The 22,660-nt window shown below is 40.8% G+C and overlaps 1 protein-coding gene across 1 annotated transcript in view; it reads right to left on the reverse strand.

Annotated features, from left to right (window-relative positions):
* Window positions 1–977: 977 nt before the first annotated feature.
* FUT9 (fucosyltransferase 9) overlaps window positions 978–22,660 on the reverse strand; it is a 144,006-nt gene continuing 122,323 nt past the window's right edge. Inside the window, exon 2 of the mRNA XM_050949323.1 lies at window positions 978–3,734. Coding sequence (XP_050805280.1) covers window positions 2,647–3,726 — 1,080 coding nt within the window. The 5' untranslated portion in view covers window positions 3,727–3,734 and the 3' untranslated portion in view covers window positions 978–2,646. The remainder of the gene's footprint in view (window positions 3,735–22,660) is intronic.

Genomic DNA, 22,660 nt, shown 5'->3' on the forward strand with positions numbered 1-22,660 from the left:
TATGGAAATACTACCCATAATTTTACACATGGATGAGTTCTTTTTAGATAGGCTGAAATCCAATCTCTGAAGAAAGTTACTATCAGATTAAAGCACAACATGAGCTGTCCTTTTATATTTCATACTGAAGTGCTGGTGAATTTAGGAGATTCACAGTATGCTTTTAAGACTTAGCAATAATTGGGTATTATTAAATATTTGAATCGTGAAAGCAACTTTTGAACTCTTACGTAAAAATCAATTCTACTTTGTAGTTCTATAACCTTTTCATTCAGTGTTCCATGTTATGTTCTTAAATCTATAGTTCTTTCACACCATTCAGCATTTGTGTTCTATCTTCGATTACAAGGAGGCAACACAGAAATTAACATATCATTCACATATCATATCGTATCATATCATCCAATGTTTACCATAAAAATCAACTGCTGGCATAGGCCCCACTCCAGAAAAGCACTTACACCCATGCTTAAAACTAAGTACGCCCTTAAGTGTGTTGCTGGATCAGGGTCTTAAATATTATTCAAGCTGTACTTTTTCCTGATGTAAGTTTTTGTATTTTCTTCCCTTTTCTAAATTTCTGGCTTCTTTCTTCATGCTTTATTTCAGCTGCTGACTACTCTTTAGATTAAAGTAAATCTAGAAGGATGCTGCCATTCTGTTTAGACACAGTCCAAAATTTCTGCCTCTGATTTACTTTCATTTAAGGATGTTAAGTTTTGACAAGATCCATAACCAGTAGCTGTCTATGGAAATATGCTGATCTACACCCGTTAAGTTCTCCTTCAACAATCATTTCTTTTAGGATTCTTATACCACAGTATATCTTATACAGTTAGTATATTCAGATGTACATATTCAAACCTGACTGTGACCATACCAAAATAAAAGGTCTTGATTCTAAGAGCTGCCTCCAAGTCAGTGGGAGCTGTGGGTGATAAACACATGTTGCCATCAAGAACTATGTACAGTGGCTTTATCTTAGTACAAAATACATCTAAATTATTAAACCACCATATCTATGATTATCTATAGTATTGGGGGTTTTAATCCTAGTTGCTGAGGTTACAGGACAATGAATCCAAATAATGCACATATTACTAGACATATTAAAAACCATAATGACAAAACTGCATTTCAGAATTTGCTATGATAGCACACATAATACTATGAACATATTTATATTCAAATCTTGATTATATCCATTGTTCTGATGAGTGCTTTTTTTAAAATACCTTTCATATTACGTACTTTCAAAACAGCAAGAAACCCCCCTAAAAACAAATGGAGCCTTTGTTCTAACTAGAGCTGGTTGAATAATACTAATCTAATGTATGTAATTAATTTCACAATTTTTTTCTAAATAAAATATTCAATCAATATTTCTTCACATTATTCACCCATCTCAGGATGTTATCCTGCTGTGATTGAAGTTCAATTAAAGTTGGAACAGACTTTAATACAGTTGGGTGAATAATTCACAAATATTCAGAAATATATAAAAATTGCCAAATCTTCCAAATATTTGTTTGAATAATAGGCATATCCAATGGCGCCTGTACAGTTATATCAGTAGGATGTCTCTTGCAGTGATTGTGGATGGAAGACAACCAAGGAGGAGGCTAAAGACTTGGTACACAGATCAGATATCAGCAGAGCTCACAGCGACCAATCTGCATGATAGCTGAGCATACAATCATGAGTTTTGGAAGAAGGCTATAAACATTGCTGACCCCAAACAGTGAAGTGTTACGAAAGAAGAAGAAAAAGAGCTGAGCATCTAGTTATACAGATGAGTGTGATCAAATGAGTATTTAAAGTAGCATTACGTGTGACTCTGATTCAAATAAGCACACACTTAAGTTTAAGCATGTGCTTAAATGCTTCACCACATCAGGACTTCAAGCTTAATTTTCTCAGTTCCTCAATACTCTATCTTAAGGAGATGAGAGCAAATCCATATATTTCCAAGGTATCTTAGTGGACCTAACTGCAAGGGGAATACCTTTTTCCTGTTTAGAATCCAAAGGCTCTCTTATATTTGATAACTTTTTAAAGCTTATTTATAATACATTTTTTCTAAATCCATATACCTTATAAATAAGAACCACTTAAATCAATGCAGTGTATCCAATTCTATAGTGTTCTTAGAATTTAAGAGGGCAGAAATTAAACCATGAGAAACATTATTGTCTTTTGAAATATTACACAAATTTCAAACTAAACCAGTAGATCGTTTTGTTAAAATTCTCTGAAATCTTAAGATCTGTGTCTTCATTTTCCAAGCATGTGAAATAGCTAATCTAAAGTAAAACATACAATGTTAAAAATCACTGCATCTTGTGTAAGACTGGGACAGATAATCTACTGAAAACATGAAAAACACTTGAATAAAAATTAAAGTAAACAATAAATTATTCTTCAGTGCACATAATTAGCTATCTACAGTATAATTTAAAACTGAGTATTGATGACTTCTGATGCTGAGCTTTTAAAATCTCTGATAAACATAAATAAGATACCTCAAGAGAGGACAGCTGATAAACAGTGACATAAAACACAGATTATTTTTTTTCCTTCCCACCTCCACTTGGGCTACAGATTATGTCAGTTTCTTTGAAAAAAATGCACAAAAAGATAAAAAGTTCAATTCCAAAACCATTTTTCTAAATTTCCAATGGACTTGTACTCCTGGTGTCTCCTTACATGGTCACAAGCAAGGCATGCATGTGATTCCCAGAACCGAGGAAGATGCACTGAGAAGTCTTTCCTCCAGTTAAAGTAGCTAAGGTACAGCTTATTATTTTTGTCAAGCATCAGAAGATACTCTGCTAGCTCTCTTGGGGAGAGGAAATCTTCCACATGAATGAACGAATCTGCTGGAATATAATTCTCATAGTTTTCTCTGGATGGGCCCAATACAACTGGTACAGATCCAGCCAGAAGAGCATTATAAAGTTTTTCAGTAATGTAATCTTTGTGGATTGAGTTTTCAAAGGACAGGTAAAATTTACAAGTGGAGATAGTTGGAATCAAGTTTTTATCATTCACATAGTCTCCAAATGCTTGCCCATAGGTATGGATTTCAGTATATTTGCTTAGCTCATTATAATACTTGACTCGAGCATGCTCGGGGTTCCAGTTACTTACAACCCAACATACCAACTTCTCTTTGCTCGGCACTTCAAATGCAAAGGGGCTCGTGCTAACCTTCATGAAGCCATAAGGCACTTGAATATCTGAATCACGCCGATAAGTCAGGGTCAGGTTGAACAGGTGTTCAATGCCACTCTTTTGAGGAGTGTGAGTTGGAGACTCCAAGTTCATCCAAATCCATTTCTGGAACGGTGGCCTAGCTTGCTGAGGTAAATTAGTGAGATCCCAGCTGATGTCTCTGTGGTGAATAAGGACGGCATGAGATCGGTTATATAGTGAACGGTCAATAGTTAGATGGCACCTCTGGATGTTGAACATTGTTTGGCAGGACGTAAGATCAAATGTCTGCCCAAATGGCCAAACCCAGATCAGTATTGTTGTTTCATTAAAATAATCACTTTTGGTAGAAAAGAAGCTCTTCATTTTCAGAACTGAGCTAGCTGATTCTATGGGACCAGAGATCCAGCTGTTTGTTGGTTTGATGTAAATAAGTAAAAATGCCATGAAACAACCCAGCACAATGAAGATAATTAAAAATGGCCGGAAAATTCCTTTGGATGTTGATGTCATAATTTGTTCTGAAAATAAAAACAAGAGGTGTTAATGGTGTACAAGTGTTCTATTAAAGCAATCACACATCAAAATGAATAGCCTTTTCAATATCACAAAGCCATAAAACTGTGTGGATTTACCCATGAACTTCCAAAGAATTTTCAATAAAAAGGAAATACTCACACACACATGACAAACAGTGGCACACCACTTTTGCATTTTGAAAACTAATTTAAATAAACTGAGTGTTTAGGGTTTAGATGCACATGACTACATCCTATAATTTACTCTGCCAACTGTATGCCTTCTAACTTGGTTCACCATATAGAAGGTGGGCTGAGACTGTAGGCTCAGTCCAGGAGGAAGCAGACAGACACTGTTAGTCCCTGGATTCCCCTCTTGTTCCCAGGTGAAGAGTAATTAATTTACTACACTCCTTTCTGGGTATAACACACTCCCTACCATGTGCTCAGCTGGGTCTGCTGACAGGTATGTGCCAGGGGGTCTGGAATCATGGCTCCAGGCACTCCCTAACCACTTGCTCATGGGGGGGTCGGGGGGTTAGAAATTATTGCAAATGCAGCTCTTGCCTGATCTCTAGATGGGACAAACATCCACACCTACCATTAAGTACAACTAGAAAAAGAATCCAGGAATACTGGTTCAAATTCTCGTGCTCTAACCCCTAGATTTACATCATCCCTAAGTAAGGGAAAACATGTGATGATGAAATGCCGCATGGAGGCTAAATTGTGGCTTTTGTGCCACAGGCCTGGATAGGCAGCAGTGCAGTTACAGTGCCATAGGAATACCAGCGAGATTGCGCCCCTGTGAAATGCCAGTTTTCCTGTGCTACTCCTTAGATGAGGGGATGAGCAGTCTACTCTGTCCGTTACTATGAGTGCACTGCTCCTCAGGGTGTGCCATATGGGCTCATGTGCTCCCTGTCTCCTTTCTGGAGTCCTGTTCCCCATGGGAGGCGTGGGGAGGTGGAGCAGCCATTCAAGGTGGGGTAGCTTGTTGCTTGTCCCTCTGCTCCTTAATGTAGCCATAAAACTTGGAGGTATTTGTTAAAATACAGTTATTTTAATAATAAATTTAGCGAGGGAGCTTGATGACAGTAGGAATGGAGCAGTAGTCAGATACCCAAGAGATCAGAAGGCATCCCAAATATACATACACACTATACGTCTCATTCTGCAAAGCAGTTTGGTTACAACAAAACATTTGCATGGCTTTTATATATTTCTATGACTTTAGGCGCACGTCCAGACTAACCTGCGGCATCGGCGGGTTAAAATCGATTGCTCGGGGATCGATATATCGCGTCTAGTCTGGACGCGATGTATCGATCCCCGAGCGCGCTTACATCGATTCCGGAACTCCATCAATCCGAACGGAGTTCCGGAATCGACACGGAGAGCCGCGGACATCGATGCCGCGCCGTCCAGACGGGTGAGTACCTCGATTTTAGAAATTCGACTTCAGCTACGTTATTCCCGTAGCTGAAGTTGTGTATCTAAAATCGATTTTAATACCTAGTCTGGACGTGGCCTAAGACTTTGTTACGAGCTGCTTTCACAAAGTTTATTATGAAAAGCCCACACCAGAGTGTAAAAACCCCATTTAAAAAAAATTATTCAAAAGAGTAGAAAGAATTTGAGAAATCTTCAGGCCTCTTAACCTAGTTTGACTGCTCTCAGTACCTCACCTGTAAAATAAATATTTAAATACAGCATTAAGACATGACAGGAAGTGTTTTAGAGATCTATTAATACAACATGCCTTTGGGTGCATTGTGAGGGTAAAGAGTCGTGTGTAAGTTTGAAGTTCAGTTATAATAAAAACTACTTGTATGAATACTGTGAGGGTCCATTTAACATACATCTTCATCTCCAGTTCTATAGCCTTACTGGGCACAAATAGATTGTTTTTCTTTTAAAAAGGCAGATTTTTTTTAATTCTCATGGCTGTGTTGTGACATAAGCCTATCCATTTCACTGAATCCATAAATGACATGGGCTAGCATATGCTCTTCCCCTCTGCTTACATTAGCAGAAAGGACCCTTAGCCAGCAAACTAGCCCTGGAGGGAGCAGAAAGGACCAACTGCAGTCTCCATGCCATCGTCTCTTCTTCTGCTGACTCATTTATACTCCTGTATCAGAACTCTGCTTAGGATTCTAACAGGTTGGCACCACTTGCTTGAAATACCTTACCCTGTTAGTAGGTAGCATTTCTGCTGTGAAGGTGTTATGGGGGTTCTGCTGACTTCCTAAGGCAGGGGACTCATACCTCACCTGGTATAAAGGAAGCGGGAAAGACTCTCAGAGGACTCTCTAGGGTGCGGGTTGAGCAGTTCTGAGGGAGAAACCCTAGGCAGGGGGGAAGTCTGGGGAGAAGAACTGAGGAAATTTCCATGTTACTTTATTGTTGTTTTCTTTGCTAATAAATCCAACCCCCAGGAAGGGGGTTAGTATGTAAATTGTTGAAGGTTGAAGACGATGTCTGCTCCTCAGGACCTAGGAAAGGAGGCGGAAAAGAGGAGCAGCCACTCTTCATGATACCATCCCTTACTGCTCCAGTAGCTTTCCAACTGAAACTCTGACTGGGAGTTAATGCTACCCTTCTACAGATAGTATGCATAGCTTTGTGTGAGTCTATCAATGGCAGCATGGCTCCTGAGGCAGACCTGCAGCAAAGAAAAAAAACAAAACAGAGAGGTTTCCAACAGGATCCCTGAAATCCTCACAGCCCTAATCTCTGCATAGTAGTGGCAGATGGAGTCATTCGAGTCCTTTCTTTCTAAGTGAACCTAGAAGGTAATGTTGGGCCTTTGCTCATCTGATTCGATGGCTCTCTCATATGAAAATCCACAGGATTCCATTCTTCTTGCCTCCTGTTTAAGGTGTGGCCATTAAAGTGATTTATGATGAAACATAGGCCTGGTGTACACTACGCGTTTAAACCGATTTTAGCAGCGTTAAACCGATTTAACGCTGTACCTGTCCACACTACGAGGCCCTTTATATTGATATAAAGGGCTCTTTAAATCGGTTTCTGTACTCCTCCCCAACGAGAGAAGTAGTGCTAAAATTGGTATTACCACATCGGATTAGGGTTAGAGTGGCCGCAAATCGACGGTATTGGCCTCCAGGCGGTATCCCACAGTGCACCACTGTGACCGCTCTGGACAGCAATCTCAACTCGGATGCAGTGGTCAGGTAAACAGGAAAAGCCCCGTGAAATTTTGATTTTCATTTCCTGTTTGCCCAGCGTGGAGCTCTGATCAGCACGGGTGGCAATGCAGTCCTAAATCCAATAAGAGCTCCAGCATGGACCATACGGGAGATACTGGATCTGATCGCTGTATAGGGAAACAAATCTGTTCTATCAGAGCTCCGTTACAGAAGATGAAATGCTAAAGCGTTTGAAAAAAAAATCTCCAGGCTACACAGTGCTACGTGACAAGCGAAACGGGAAGCCAGAGACTCAAATGGACGCTCATGGAGAGAGGGAGGGGGTACTGAGGACTCCAGTATCCCACAGTCCCCAGCAGTCTCTGAAAAGTATTTGCATTCTTGGCTGAGCTCCCAATGCCTGTAAGTTCAAACACATTGTCCAGTGTAGTTCAGGGAATAGCTCGTCAATGTACCCCCCCCCCACCACGTGAAAGAAAAGGGAAAAAAAATCGTTTCTTGACTTTTTTTAATGTCACTCTATGTCTACTGAATGCTGCTGGTAGATGCCATGCTGCGGCAGTAAAGAGCAGTATTCGCTCCTCTTCCTTTCCCGGTGGCAGATGGTACAACGTGCTTGATAACTGCTGAACACCCCTGGCTGGCCTCAGGGGCGCCTGGGTAAAAATAGGAATGATTCCTGGTCATTCCCAGTAGATGGGACAGAATGGCTGGTAACTATCTTCATCATAGCAACTGGGGGCTGAGCTCCATCAGCCCCCTTCCTTTCCTGTGTAAAGAAAAGATTCTGTCCTGCCTGGACTATCATAGCAGCGGCATGCTGGGCTCCTCTCCCCCGCACCGCTGAATTTCCTGCCTGGACTGTCATAGCACAGGGAGGCTGCCTCTCCCTCATTTTATCTCACTAACAAGTCACTGTTTTTTATTCCTGCATTCTTTATAACTTCAAGACACAAATGGGGGGGACACTGCCACGGTAGCCCAGGAAGGTTGGGGGAGGAGGGAAGCAATGGGTGGGGTTGTTGCAGGGGCACCCCCCGTGAATGGCATGTAGCTAATCATTTCTGCGGGATCTGACACGGAGCAGCTGTGCTCTCTGATACACTGCTTCTCTAGTACATTTGCCTCAGATTCTAGGCAGGACTGACTCTATTTTTAGAAACCATAAAGGAGGAATTGCCTCGGGGAGTCATTTCCAGTTTTGCTTTTGCGCCCCCAGCCGATCTCAGCCAGGGGCACCCATGATAGCAGCAGACAGCACAGGACAGATAACCATCATCTCACTGCCAAATTACACTGGCAGCAGACGGTACAGAACAACTGGTAACCGTCTCTGCTATCATGTAAAAGCAAATGAATACTGCTGTGTAGCGCTGGAGTATCACCTCTGTCCGCGGCATCCAGTACACATACGGTGACTGTAAAAAAAAAAAGCTGAACGGGCTCCATGGTTGCCGTGCTATGGCATCTGCCAGGGCAATCCAAGTAAAAAGGGCGCGAAACGATTGTCTGCCGTTGCTTTCCCGGAGGAAGGAATGACTGACGACATTTACCCAGAACCACCCGCGACAATGATTTTTGCCCCATCAGCCACTGGGCTCTCAACCCAGAATTCTAAGGGGCAGGGGAGACTGCGGCAACTGTGGGATAGCTATGGAATAGCTACCCACAGTGCAACGCTCTGGAAATCGATGCTAGCCTCTGACCATGGACGCACACCGCCAAATTAATGTGCTTAGTGTGGCTGCGTGCACTCGACTTTATACAATCTGTTTTATAAAACCGGTTTATGTAAAATCGGAATTATCCCATAGTGTAGACGTACTCATAGTATGCAATGTCTTTAGTACATAGATAATGCCTAGTTCTCCATCTTCATATCCTCTGATCTGGTTAATCCAGCTGAAAAACATACTCAGTGCAAACAGAGACTAGGGCTTGTATGAGGGCTAGCTGGCTCAGAGTGAGACTAGACATGATGAAAATCATGATTGTAGGTTGGGAGAAGCAATTATTGACTGTGGTTATTTCAGTTTCCTTGACTGAGGGAGTTTTCCTGCCATTTCTGACAGAAATTTTGCAATTTTGGGATTCTATCAGAATTTGCTTCTGGATATCTAGGTAACACCAGTGGCGAAAAATACTTTTTTTTTCTTTAAATCTGTTACTGGGTAGAAGATTGCGATTTTTTCATTCAAATATGGTCCATGTGGGTTACACCTGTACTGGGCTAGTCAGAATACGAGTTGCCTACTTGCTTAGCAGCATTTCCTGAGGGAACTCATTACCTTTGTGGCTCTGTGATCTGTACTGGCTTCCAGTTTGTTTTGGGGCGTGATTCAATGTGCTGGTTTAAATGTACAAAGTCCTAAATGGTGTAGGACCTAGCTACACCTCTTCCTCCTTTTGATAAAGGCTGTTGAGATGAATTGAGGTGCTTGAGTGAATAACAACCTGCTTTAAGGGCATAAGGAGATGTATTTATTAATACAGACCGATGAAAGGAAATGAATAGAATTCATGATTTTTGTTTTGTTTTGTAACATTTGTTAATATTCTTGATGTACACACCCTTTCTCCCTGTGCCCTTCATAGTGTGAAAGGATAGACAGACATGTTTTAGAAATCTATCTACCTAATACATGAATATTCTTAAGTATTCTGTACAGGGAGGCAGCTGGAGGTTATGGGATTGAGTTCAGGGTAGCAAGGTGACCTGAGTTCTTTTCCTGACTCTGCCACTAACTGGCTTTATGAACTTGGACAAGTCACTTCATCACTATATCCTTTTCCTTCTGTAAATGGGAATAATTATGCTGATTACTCATCATTTTGAGTGAAAACTGAATAAATGCAAAATTTTGCTACTGTTATTTATTATTTCTCAATTTCTTTGTGCTAAAATTGCAATCTAAGCAAATTACAGACATTATGAAACACTAGGGGAAAACCAAAGAAACGCCATATCCCCCCCCCCCGCCATTGGGAACCAACACATGTTTTTTCAAGGTGACTTATGGGGTTGCGATGCCAAATATATTATTAATACGCCATTGGGAACCAACACATGTTTTTTCAAGGTGACTTATGGGGTTGCGATGCCAAATATATTATTAATACAAGGGCATAGCTGCCTGATAAGAATCTTAAAACAGAAACATAAAAGGAAATGCTTTACCTTGGTTTGTCAAACATATGTTAAAAGTCACTCAATAAACATTAACGAAATTTTATCAATTTCCAGAAAAAAGGAAAAACTACAAGAGAACAATCAAAGTAGCATTTCTCACATGAATGAGAGCGAAGAAGCAAAATCAATTGCACTCTACCATGAGAGTTATTCTAAGAAAATTCGGAATGGTTTACAATGGAAAATGATGTCCAACAATTGCACAGGAACATAAATAACCAAACAGATAAAAACATGACCTAAAAAAAAAGGGCACATAAACAAGAAAGAAAACTAGAACCTTTTCAAACGAGTATCCTTTAAATCTCTACTACATACTGTAAAACTAGAAGAAGAAAAAAACAACTCAAAATCTATGCTCCAAGGAGAAAAACTCTCAGTTGACGCCCAAGGGTGGGTAATTTCTTGGAGTGTCTTTTTGTGCGCATAACAAAAGGAAGAGGAAAAGAGCAGGAATTTCCAGCATAACAAGTTGGGAAATATAAAAGCTTAACAAAAGAAGTGTAAATCACCAAAAAGTGGAAATTTTATATAGGAAAAAAGCAGCTTTTCTGCAACAAACAAGCAGAACATTCATCTACAGGTATGGGTAAGCACCGATAGTATAGTCTAAAATAGTCTGAAAGAAATGCTACCGTAGTTATACACATATACATACTCTTACAAGGTAAAACAAAGTAGGGGTGATTTTGTTTCATTTTCTTTTCTTTCTGATATTCCTTTTCTTCTGACTACATATTATCCAGCCTAACATACATTCAGATACATCTAAGAAAACTGTCAATATCTCATTAAATAGAAGCTTTTCTACACATACTGTGGTAGTGCACTGCATTTAGAAGATTAACAGATAATATCACAGTTTCTATAAACATGAAATACTTCCTATGTAAAATTAAGTTTTAATATTAAATATTTCCTAATTTATTAGTCTTTTCCCCCCCAGATTTGTGGGATAACAAAGAGATATTAGTGATGTGAAATTCAAATATTTAATTTTCATTTTGGTTATTGGACTTTTACTGTTCCAGAAGTATGTTACTTTCAATATACCACAAAACTGTAATTAATTTATATTGTTCTACTATTTTCTTAATAGGTTATGTAGAATTACTTGCAGTACTTTATAATTGTAATTTGCTAAGTAATCTTTCCCCTATCTTCAGGGATATATTCCTTTCTTGTTTTTGATACAACTCCATTGTACTTACGAGGAAGTAGGAAGCATTTAAGAAGAGGGTGGTGGTGGTGAAATTGAAGAGCTCTCACTCATTCCTACTGTAGCAGTAGGCTTGGCAGAATCTGATTTTTTTAAAATAATTTCAATAGATAATATCTGTTTATTTTTAAGCTTTTTTATTTTTACCTGTTTAAATTTTCAGTTGTGCAAAATTATGGGTTTAAAGCATTATGTTCAATTTTTATCTTGGACATTGGTGATGGAATGTCACAACAAAACAGTTGCATTTGAAGGTTGGAGTATCTATCTCTAAGTGAATTTTACCTAAAAATAAAACAGAAACCACTCAGATCAGAATTCTTCAGATCACGGATACACACTTCAGCCCTAAGACAATCTGAAAGTACATCTGTCCAGGCTTCCTTGAGGGCAGTAAACCAGTAATGGAAACTGGAAGATGTAATCAAGAGTCAATCAATGCCTCCTTGATCTTGACAATATAAAATAAACCCATTTCCTTTTTGGATGCTAAAGTAGAAAATCTTACAGAGACGCTAAACTTGCTGAGAAATAAGAAAATACCTGGGTGGTGAAATCCTGGTCTCACAGAATTCAACTGCAAAACTGCTATGGACTCTAATAGGATCAGAATTTTACTCCTGGTACTGAATGCAACCACTGCATTTATGATTAAAAATCCGTTAGAAAGGAAATCCCAAGATAACCAAAGATCATGTGAGAACAAAAAGAGAGAGTTACTGGGAGTCTCAGCAGGGGAAGAAGGCAGAAATCCTAAAACATTTACAGGGAAACTACCGATTCTCTGAAGAATTATATGTTCCAGGATTTTGTAGGTTAGAACCAAAGGTCCATCTAGCCGAGTATCCTGTCTTCCAGCAGTGGCCAGAGCCAGGTGCCACAGAGGGAATGAACAGAACAGATAATCATCACGTGATCCATCCCCTGTCGCTCATTCCCAGCTTCTGGAAAATAGAGGCTCGGGACACCATCCCTGTCCATCCTGGCTAATAGCCATTGATGGACCTATCCTCCATGAATTTACCTAATTCTTTTTTGAACCCTGTTATGGTCTTGGCCTTCACAACATCCTCTGGCAAGGAGTTCTACAGGTTGACTGTGCGCTGTGTGAAGAAATACTTCCTTTGGTTTGTTTTAAACCTGCTGCCTATTATTTTCATTTGGTGACCTCCTAGTTCTTGTGGTATGAGAAGTAGTAAATAACACTTCCTTATCTACTTTCTCTACACCAGTCATGATTTTATAGACCTCAAATCATATCTACCCTTAGCCCTCTTTTTTCCAAGCTGAAAAGTCCCAGTCTTATTAATTTCTCCTCACATGGAAGCTGTTTGATATCCCTAATTATTTTTGTTGCCCTTTTCTGAGCCTTTTCCATTTCCAATATAAATTTTTTGAGATGGGGAGACCACATCTGCACACAGTATTCAAGATGTGGGCGTATCATGGATTTATATAGAGGCAACATGATATTTTCTGTCCTATTTTCTATCTCTTTCTTAATTATTCCCAGCATTCTGTTCATTTTTTTTGACTGCTGCTGCACATTGAGTGGATGTTTTCAGGGAACTATCCACAATGACACCAAGATCTCTTTCTTGAGTGGTAACAGCTAATTTAGACCCCATTATTTTATATGTATAATTTGGTTTATTCTTTTCAATGTGCATTACTTTCCATTTATCAATGTTAAATTTCATTTGCCATTTTGTTGATCCTTTTGTAGCTCTTCAGTCTACCTAGGTCTTAACCATCTTTAGAAATTTTGTATCACCTGCAAGTTTTGCCACCTCACGGTTTACCCCTTTTTCCAGATCATTTATGAATATGTTGAATAGGACTGGTACCAGAACAGACCCCTTGGGGACACTACTGTTTGCCTCTCTCCATTCTGAAAACTGACTGTTTATACCTACCCTTTGTTTCCTATGTTTTAACCAGTCATCAATACACGAGGACACCTTCCCTCTTATCCTGTGGCAGCTTGCTTTGCGTAAGAACCTCTGGTGAAGGACCTTGTCAAAGGCTTTCTGAAAATTTAAGTACACTATATCCACTGGATCCCCCTTGTTCACATGCTTGTTTACCCCCTCACAGAATTCTAGTAGATTGGAGAGGCATGATTTCCCTTTACTAAAATCATGTTGTCTCTTCCTCAACAAATTAAGTTCATTTATATGTCTTTTTTTATAGTTTCAACCAGTTTGCCCAATACTGAAGTCAGGCTTACAAGCTTGTAATTGCCAGGGCTGGAGCCCTTTTTAAAAATTGGTGTCGCATTAGCTATCCTTCAGTCATCTGGTACAGAAGCTGATTTAAATGATAAGTTACAGACTACAGTTAGTAGTTCTTCAATTTCACATTTGAGTTCCTTCAGAACACTTGGGTGAATGCCATCTGGTCCTGGTGACTTATTGCTGTTTAATTTATTAATTTGTTCCCAAACCTCCTCTAATGATACTTCAATTTGGGACAGTTCCTCATATCTGTTACCTAAAAAGAATGGCTCATGTTTGGGAATCTCCCTCATGTCCTCAGCCGTGAAGACCAATGCAAAGAATTCATTTAATTTCCCCGCACTGGCCTTATCATCCTTGACTGCTCCTTTAGCACGTCAATCGTCCAGTGGCCTCACTGGTTGTTTAGCAGGCTTCCTGCTTTTGATATATTTAAAAAAAAATTGCTATTACTTTTTGAGTCTTTGGCTAACTGTTCCTCAAATTCTTTTTTGGCCTTCCTAATTGTATTTTTACATTTCATTTGCCACTGTTTATGCTCCTTCCTATTTTCCTCACTAGGTTTTAACTTCCACTTTTTAAAGGATGCCTTTTTGCTGCTCACTGCTTCTTTTAGTTTGTTGTTTAGCCACGGAGGCTCTTTTTTGGTTCTCTTACTATGTTTTTTAATTTGGGGTATACATTTAAGTTGAGCCTGTATTAATGTGTCTTTCAAAAGTTTCCACACAGCTTTCAGAGATTTCACTTTTGGCACTGTACCCTTTAATTTCTGTTTAACTAAGCTCCTCATTTTTGTGTAGTTCCCCCTTCTGAAATTAAATGTGTTGGGCCGCTGTGGTGTTTTTCTGCCACAGGGATATTAAATTTAATTATATTATGGCTGGGTTTCTCAAACAGGGGTCACCGCTTGTGTAGGGAAGCCCCTGGTGGGCCAGCTCAGTGTGTTCACCTGCCCCATCCACAAGTCCAGCCAATCGTGGCTCCCACTGGCTGCGGATCGCTGGTCTGGGCCAATGGAAGCTGCTGGAAGCAGCGGCCAGTAAGTCCCTAGGCCTGCAACCCTGTATTATGGTCACTATTACTGGTTGGAAAACCATTCCCAGAGAGTAGTTATCAGTGGTTCACAGTCATGTTGGAAGGGCATAACGAGGTGGGGTCCCACAGGGATCATTTCTGGATCTGGTTCTGTTTAATATCTTCATGAATGATTTAGATAGCAGCATAGAGAGTACATTTATAAAGTTTGTGGGTAATACCAAATTGGGAGGGATTACAAGTGCTTTGGAGGATAGGATTATAATTCAAAATGATCTGGACAAACAGGAGAATGGTCTGAGGTAAATAGGATGAAATTCAATAACAACAAATGCAAAAGTACTCCACTTAGGAAGGAACAATCAGTTGCACACATACAAAATGACTGCCTAGGAAGGAGTACTGCGGAAAGGGATCTGGGTGTCATACAGGACCATAAGCTAAATATGAGTCAACAGTGTAACACTGTAGCCAAAAAAAAGTGAACATCATTCTGGCATGTATTTGCAGGAGTGATATAAGAAAGACATGAGAAGTAATTCTTCTGCTCAGCTCCGTGCTGATTAGGCCTCAACTGGAGTATTGTGTCCAGTTCTGGGTGCCACATTTCAGGAAAGATGTGGACAAACTGGAGAAAGTCCAGAGAAGAACGAAAATGATTAAAGGTCTAGAAAACATGAGCCTATGAGGGAAGATTGAAAAAACTGGGTTCATTTAGTCTGGAAAGGAGAAGACTGAGAGGGGACATTATAATAGTTTTAAAGTACATAACAGGTTGTTATAAGGAGGAGGGAGATTTTTTTTTTTCTTAACTGCTGAGGATAGGACAAGAAGCAATGGGCTTAAATTGCAGCAAGGGAGGTTTAGGTTGGAGATCAGGAAAAACTTCCTGAGGGTATGTCTTCATTAGCAGTGTGAATGGCTGTGTAGTCATGGCAGTGCTGTGAAAAAACCCACCCCTATGAGGGGAGTAGCTATCAGCTCTGGGAGCAAGGCTGCCAGCACTGGTGCGCTGTCTATACTGCGTAGTGGTTGTCTGATTTCACCAATATAACTATTATTGGGGCATTTAATGCAGTGGATGAGGAAAGTGAACAGACACATATTATTATTACAACAATCTGTTCCACCTTGCATTTAGCTGTGATGCTTGGAGTACCTTCCCTAGGACTGAAGAAGAGCTCCATTTAGTTCAAAAGCATGTCTTACCCACCAACAGAAGTTGGTCCAATTAAACATATTGCCATACTCACCATGTCTCTCTAGATAGATAGATAACACACACTGTTATTAGTACATAGTTTCCACAGATATGTCTATCCATCTTTAAATAACTGGAACAAAAAATGATTAGTTTCAAGTTGCTGACGTTTTGTAATCCAGCCTCAGGTCACCAGTGACTAAAAGTCATACTGTTTGATGGCTGCTTGAGATCCTCTGTGTAGGGAGTTGGTGTTCTCAGTTACATATCTAACAGATATACTTTCACATCACCTAAACCAACCGAATAATTCACAGCACACAAGTCCTGTTTGAGGCTTACTGGTAATGCAAAGAATTGGTGCATGTACCTAGGAGGCAGAAATAACCTGTCACATCTATATTACAGAACAGGATTCAGGTCAGCTAGGGTTCCTGAGGAACCCATAGGCTGTTGCCTATGTTATTTCTGTTCTGTGGACACACACAGGTCTGTTACCTCCAGCGTGATATCTGTATCAGTGATGTGATTCAATAAAAAAGGAGAAAAATATTTACAAATCAGATAATCAGCATTTCTAAAAATTGAGTTATTTTGAATTGCTAGTGGTGTAACTCAGTGCAGAAATTATCTTCTAGACTCCCAAGAATCCTGTATTGACTGGAAAATCTAGTTTTTCTGGTATCCTACAGTTCATTTTGAAAAGGCTTCACAGTTTACAGGAAACATTCCTGTGGTAAGGGGCTTTGTTTGAATATACAGAGTAAGCATTTATTCACTGTCCATAAACGTTTTAACAGAAAGTTGAAGATTACTTAGGATTCCTGGTGTAATCTGTGATCAACAGATACTGTTACTTGACTGGAATTCTAGATTAAGTGCATAACAAATGAAACGTGTATGCTTGACAATTTCAAATATATTTTTAGATAGATGACCCTTATTTGCTGATAAAAATAAAATAAAATGAAATAAATTACATTTCAGCCTCTTTTGTATCAGCCTATTATAATGAACAGTAAGCATTTCACCAGAAAATCTCTAATAGGATCTCAAAGATTTCAAAAACACAGTAAAATATGGTAATCTCCCAGATTTATGGAAATATATTTTAAAATGTCATTTGGTGTGAGTACGTAGAACAGTTCTGCACAGCTGATCAGTTGATTGTATCATTGCTCTAGCTACACCAGTGGTCCCCAACACAGTGCCTGCAGGTGCCATGGAGCCCACTGGGGCATCTATGTGCGCCCGTGTACTGGCCGGCGGACAAGCATCTGCAGAAATGCCGCCAAAAAGCGGCATCATCAAGAGGCATCACTGCGAAAATGCCGCCAAAAAGCGGTGTCACCAAGAGGTGTCGCCGCTGAAATGCCGCTGATTTTTGGCAGCATTTTGGTGGTGACACCTCTTGACATTGCTGCTTCTTGGCAGCATTTCGGCGGATGCTTTTCCACCGGCCACGGTCCTCAGTGGCTCGTCGTCCGGCACCTGCCACCTGGAAAAGGTTGGGGACCACTGAACTAGACTATTCTTCTATTGGAGAGACAAGGTGGGTGAGGTAATATCTTTTATTGGACCAACTGCTGTTGGTGAGAGACAAGCTTCCAGTCAACAGAGCTCTTCCTCAGGTCTAGAAAAGTTTCAGCCATGTTAGCCCGTATCCACAAAAAGAACAGGAGTATTTGTGGCACCTTAGAGACTAACAAATTTATCTGAGCATAAGCTTTCATGGGCTACAGCCCACTTCATTGGATGCATAGACTGGAACATACAGCAAGAAGATATTTATACATACAGAGAACATGAAAAGTGGAAGTAGCCATACTAACTGTAAGAGGCCAATAAATTGAGATGAGCTATCATCAGCAGGAGAAGGCCCAACAAAGAAAATAATAGAACGCCACTAGCCGTCACCTTCAGCCCTCAACTAAAACCTCTCCAGTGCATCATCAGAGATCTACAATCTATCCTGAAAGATGATCCCTCACTCTCACAGATCTTGGGAGACAGACCAGTCCCCGTTTACAGACAGCCCCCCAACCTGAAGCAAATACTCACCAGCAACTGCACACCATACAACATAAACACTAACCCAGGAACCTATCCTTGCAACAAAGCCCGATGCCAACTCTGTCCACATATCTATTCAAGTAACACCATCATAGGACCTAATCACATTAGCCATGCCATCAGGGGTTCATTCACCTGCACATCTACCAATGTGATATATGCCATCATGTGCCAGCAATGCCCCTCTGCCCTATACATTGGCCAGACTGGACAGTCTCTATGCAAAACAATAAATGGAAACAAATCTGACATCAGGAATCATAACACTCAGAAACCAGTGGGAGAACACTTCAACCTCTCTAACCACTCAATGACAGACTTGAAGGTGGCAATTTTAAACAAAAAAAAATTCAAAATCAGACTCCAAAGAGAGACTGCTGAACTTGAATTAATATGCAAATTAGATACAATTAACTTAGGTTTGAACAGAGACTGGGAATGGTTGGGCCATTACACTAATTGAATCTATTTCCTCATGTAAAGTAGCCTCACACCTTCTATGTCATCTAGATTATCACTTCAAAAGTTTTTTTTCTCCTGCTGGTGATAGCTCCTCTCAATTGATTGGCCTCTTACAGTTGGTATGGCTACTTCCACCTTTTCATGTTCTCTGTATGTATAAATTTGTTCTTGCTGTATGTTCCAGTCTATGCATCCAATGAAGTGGGCTGTAGCCCATGAAAGCTTATGCTCAAATACATTTGTTAGTCTCTAAGGCGCCACAAGTACTCCAGGTCTAGAAAAGGTGCTCTGAGCATCACAGACAAATGCAAGGTGGATCGGATTATTCAGCGTAAGTAGTTAGCACATATTATAAGGGACCATTCAACGTATTGGGATATTACATTGCCACTCCCATGGAAGGGTAATTGCTGAAAAGGGGCGCTCCCACCCTAGGCAAGTTTGGTATACAGTTTAGATTTTGGAATAACAAGATTTACAAAACCAAAGCAATAGAAATATTTCTATTACAATTATCTTTAAAAATTCAGTGGAAACAGTTTTGATTAAAAAAAAAAATCCCTGCAGCATCCAGATTGTGGTTCTGTGTTAATGCATGACAACCTGAGAGTGATATTTACTAGAAAGTCATTATAAATTACAGTGAAATTGACTTCCAAGAGGAAGGAAATGCAAAAAGAAGATAAGATTTTTTTAATTAATTCAGTTTTAAAGTTCTGATGCACTGGGGGTCAAAGTGTGGATTCTGGCTCTAAATAGGTCTCCAGTACCTTTGATGGCTGCAGGTTGCGTCTGTTCCAGCTACCATTTGGTCCACTAGAGAACAGGGGAATGGAGAGCTTTCCACCACCTAAAACTATAGCAGCAGCCATGGTGAGGACCAGGCCTGCTAGCCACTCCCATGCCTGCCTGGATGATAGTAGTTTGGGACATGAGACCCAAGAAGCTTGCACTCCTCTCCCCCTCCCTTCCTCCCAACACTGCATCAGCCACCCCTACCAGCAACAGCAGGGGCGACTCTGTTTTTTGCCATCCCAAGCATGGCAGTCAGGCGGCCTTTGGCGGCACACCTGTGGGAAGTCCCCGGTCCCACAGATTTGGCGGCATTTCTGCGGGTGACCTGCTGGTCCCATGCTTTCGGCATACCCGCTGCCGAATTGCCGCCGAAGCTGTGGGACCAGCGGACCTCCCGCAGCAATGCTGTCGAAGGCTGCCTGGCTACCACCCTCACGGTGACCAGCATGCTGCCCCCCTGCAGCTTGCCACCCCAGACACGCACTTGCTGTGCTGGTGCCTGGAACTGCCCCTGAGCAACAGGACCAGAGAGGAAGCCTTCACCTTCCAGGCAACTGACACTTCCATCATGGGACAGCCCTTTCAGTCATTTCCTTTGAGCTCCTCACATACCCTGCTGCCTGCTTCACTACACTTGTTTATAATCCACCTTAATCCACTTTTTCGCTTTCCTCACCACCTCTCGCCAACAGAAGTTGGTCCAGTAAAAGATATTACCTCACCCACCTGGTCTCTCTAAAGAAAGCATAGGTGAGTTTGAGTAATACTTGTTCTGCAAGCCACACATCCATTCCACCATAAAGGATCTCAGCACCTTCACGTAACCTGCATGGCCAATTTCACTTTCATGCACATTGCAGATATGGATACAGTATATGCCACATCCACACATTGAGCTGTAGCCTTGAAGTACTGTTCTGGTTTTTTTAAACACTGCCAATAGTTAGGCTTGTAAGGATTAGATTTTTAATCAGTAAATGTTGGTAAACATTGATTTAATCGTACACACAAAAACTGGTGACAAATATTTTCACTAATAAAAATATGTACGTATAGATAGGCAAAGTAAGAAAAATACTGCTTAACAACTTATTAGAGTTTGATTGAAGGATATTTATTTTGCATATTTTGAGATGTGATGTTGACAATTTGTGTTTTAATAGTTATAAATCTTTTTAACTTTTTGAAAACAGTTACTGACATTAAATAATTATTGTCAGATCTCTCATGTTCTCTGATCTCCCCATAATTTCCCACAACGGAACATTTAAATCACTAAAAATGAGGGAAAAAATGTTTAAATCCCATAATTTTGCACAACTGTGAAAATGTAAATAGATACAAATGAAAAATGCTTAAATGTAAACATTGATATTATATATTGAAATTATAAAAAAATAAAAATTGAATTCTGCTAATCCTATCCATAGTTCTTACTCAGACAAAACTTCTATTAAAGCTCATTCTTATCTCACTTACATTTTTTCCACATAGGTGTAACTCCATTGATGTCAACTGATTTACTCTAGATTTGTCCCAGTAGTAGTAAGCTCACAACTAGGGCCAACAGCTGCAGAAGCCAGCTCATTGACTGCACACAACTCTTTAAGGTTGTCCTCCCTCTATTCAGTGACCATAACTTAAAATCTTGCTTCCTTTTGTTTCAATCATCTACAGTATGTCAGGGGTTTGCTCTAGACGATGCTCTGATAATTAGCCTCAGGAAAAGAACGGCCATTAAGCTATTAAGATTGATATTATTCAGACCACTTACAGCCTAATGACAGAAATCTGCTAACTGAGTAACGTAATAAACAAAACCTCAATGTAAACCTTAATGAAACCTAATTGAACATGGCACAATTTTTGCAACAGTTGAACAGTGGAAATTCACTTATCTATGGCCAAACGTGCAAGGCTTGGCAAATAAATGATATGGTGAAAGCAATTAATAAGCCTGTTTTTATTGGTTTGTAATGGGGCTGCTACCCAAGCTGAACATACTCCAAGGAGAGAGGTGAGGGAATATTTTTGAAGCAGTTTCTTCTAGTAAAAAGAAACACTTCACTGTTGTGAGTGATGATGTCCCTTCTCATAGGACATCACCTCTCTTCTATTCTTGCAGCTTTGAAAACTATTGTTTAATGCCCACTTGATACGTCCCCCTGCAATGACAATACTAATCGTTTGTCATCTTTCCTCATACATCAAAAGTTATATTTCTATTGTAAATGCAGAGTAACAGACCATTTGAATGTTATTTCACACCTCAAATAACACTGTTATTTTAGCATCCTAATTATATCAGAGTTGTCTTTTGTGACTCATATATTGCAGACTGCCAATCAAAATGTCTCTGAGGGAAGTAGCACTATGGCAAACCAAAAGACATTACAACATATTTTGCTAACACTGCATTATATAAAACAGTATAGGTGGAATCCTCAGTTGCACCGGAGAAGAACTCTGCACAGCTGAGAGTGACAGAGAGGTAAAGAGACCCCAGTGATCCAGCTCCCAGCACAAATTAGAACAGCATAAGGGTTGCTCTAACTTCCACCAGTTTGTAATAGCCTGGAAGGGCAATTACACAGGTGAGGATTGCCCGAGTACGGTGCACTCCAGCCATTGGCAATTCCCTTACTCTTGGCATGTGGTGATGGAGAAATGATGTGGGAAAAGGATCAGGAAAAGTTGCCGTTTCTTCCAGTGCATGTACATGCTCCCTGTACTCATTATTAAGGAGGACACGGAATCTGTGACTTCAGAGACCTCCATGACATTTTCTGCTTCAGCCCCAGGACTGCGGGGCTGGGGCTGCCAGCCAGGTTGGGTGCCAGAACTCTCAGCTATGGGGACTCCACAGGTCCAAACTGGAGTTCTGAGCTGGGGTTGGGGGCACAGCTCCCAGCCCCAGCAGGCGGTGCGAGGCCCTGCAGCTCTTGACACCTTCCCAGAGCTCCAAGCTGCCAGAACAGGAGCCCTGGCAGGTCCGAGCTGCCACGGGTGGCCCCTGGAGCTCCCAGTCATTGCAGGTGACAGGCGACTCCAGAGCTCCCAGCTGCAGAGGCCCTGGAGCTCCCAGCCGCAGCGGCAGGGGAGACCCCAGAGCTCTGAGCCAGGGTGATTGGAGGATCCCCGCAGTTCCCAGCCATGCAGGCAACAGGTGGCCCCCGGAGCTCCAAGCAATGGCAGGGGACCACCAGAGTTCTGAGCTGGAGTGGGAGGCTCCAGCAACTCCCAGTCGCCAGTCCTGCAGCTCCGAGCCTCCAGCAGCGACCCGCAGCTCCCAGCCAGTGTGAGAGGCAGCAGCAGTGGGTGCTAGACTCCTCCACTCCCCATTTTATCAGAGTTATTTTTACTAAAAGTCATGGACAGGTCATGGGCTTCCATGAATTCTTGTTTATTGCCCGTGACCTGTCCATGACTTTTACTAAAAATTACTGTGACAAAATCTTAGCTTTACTCCTACAGTTTTTGTAATTTCCATTTTATACAATTTTATTGCAATTCTCATGATAACTTTTCCTGCTGGAGCTGT

This window comes from Gopherus flavomarginatus, chromosome 4, assembly GCF_025201925.1.
Source record: "Gopherus flavomarginatus isolate rGopFla2 chromosome 4, rGopFla2.mat.asm, whole genome shotgun sequence".
Lineage (NCBI taxonomy): Eukaryota > Metazoa > Chordata > Testudines > Testudinidae > Gopherus > Gopherus flavomarginatus.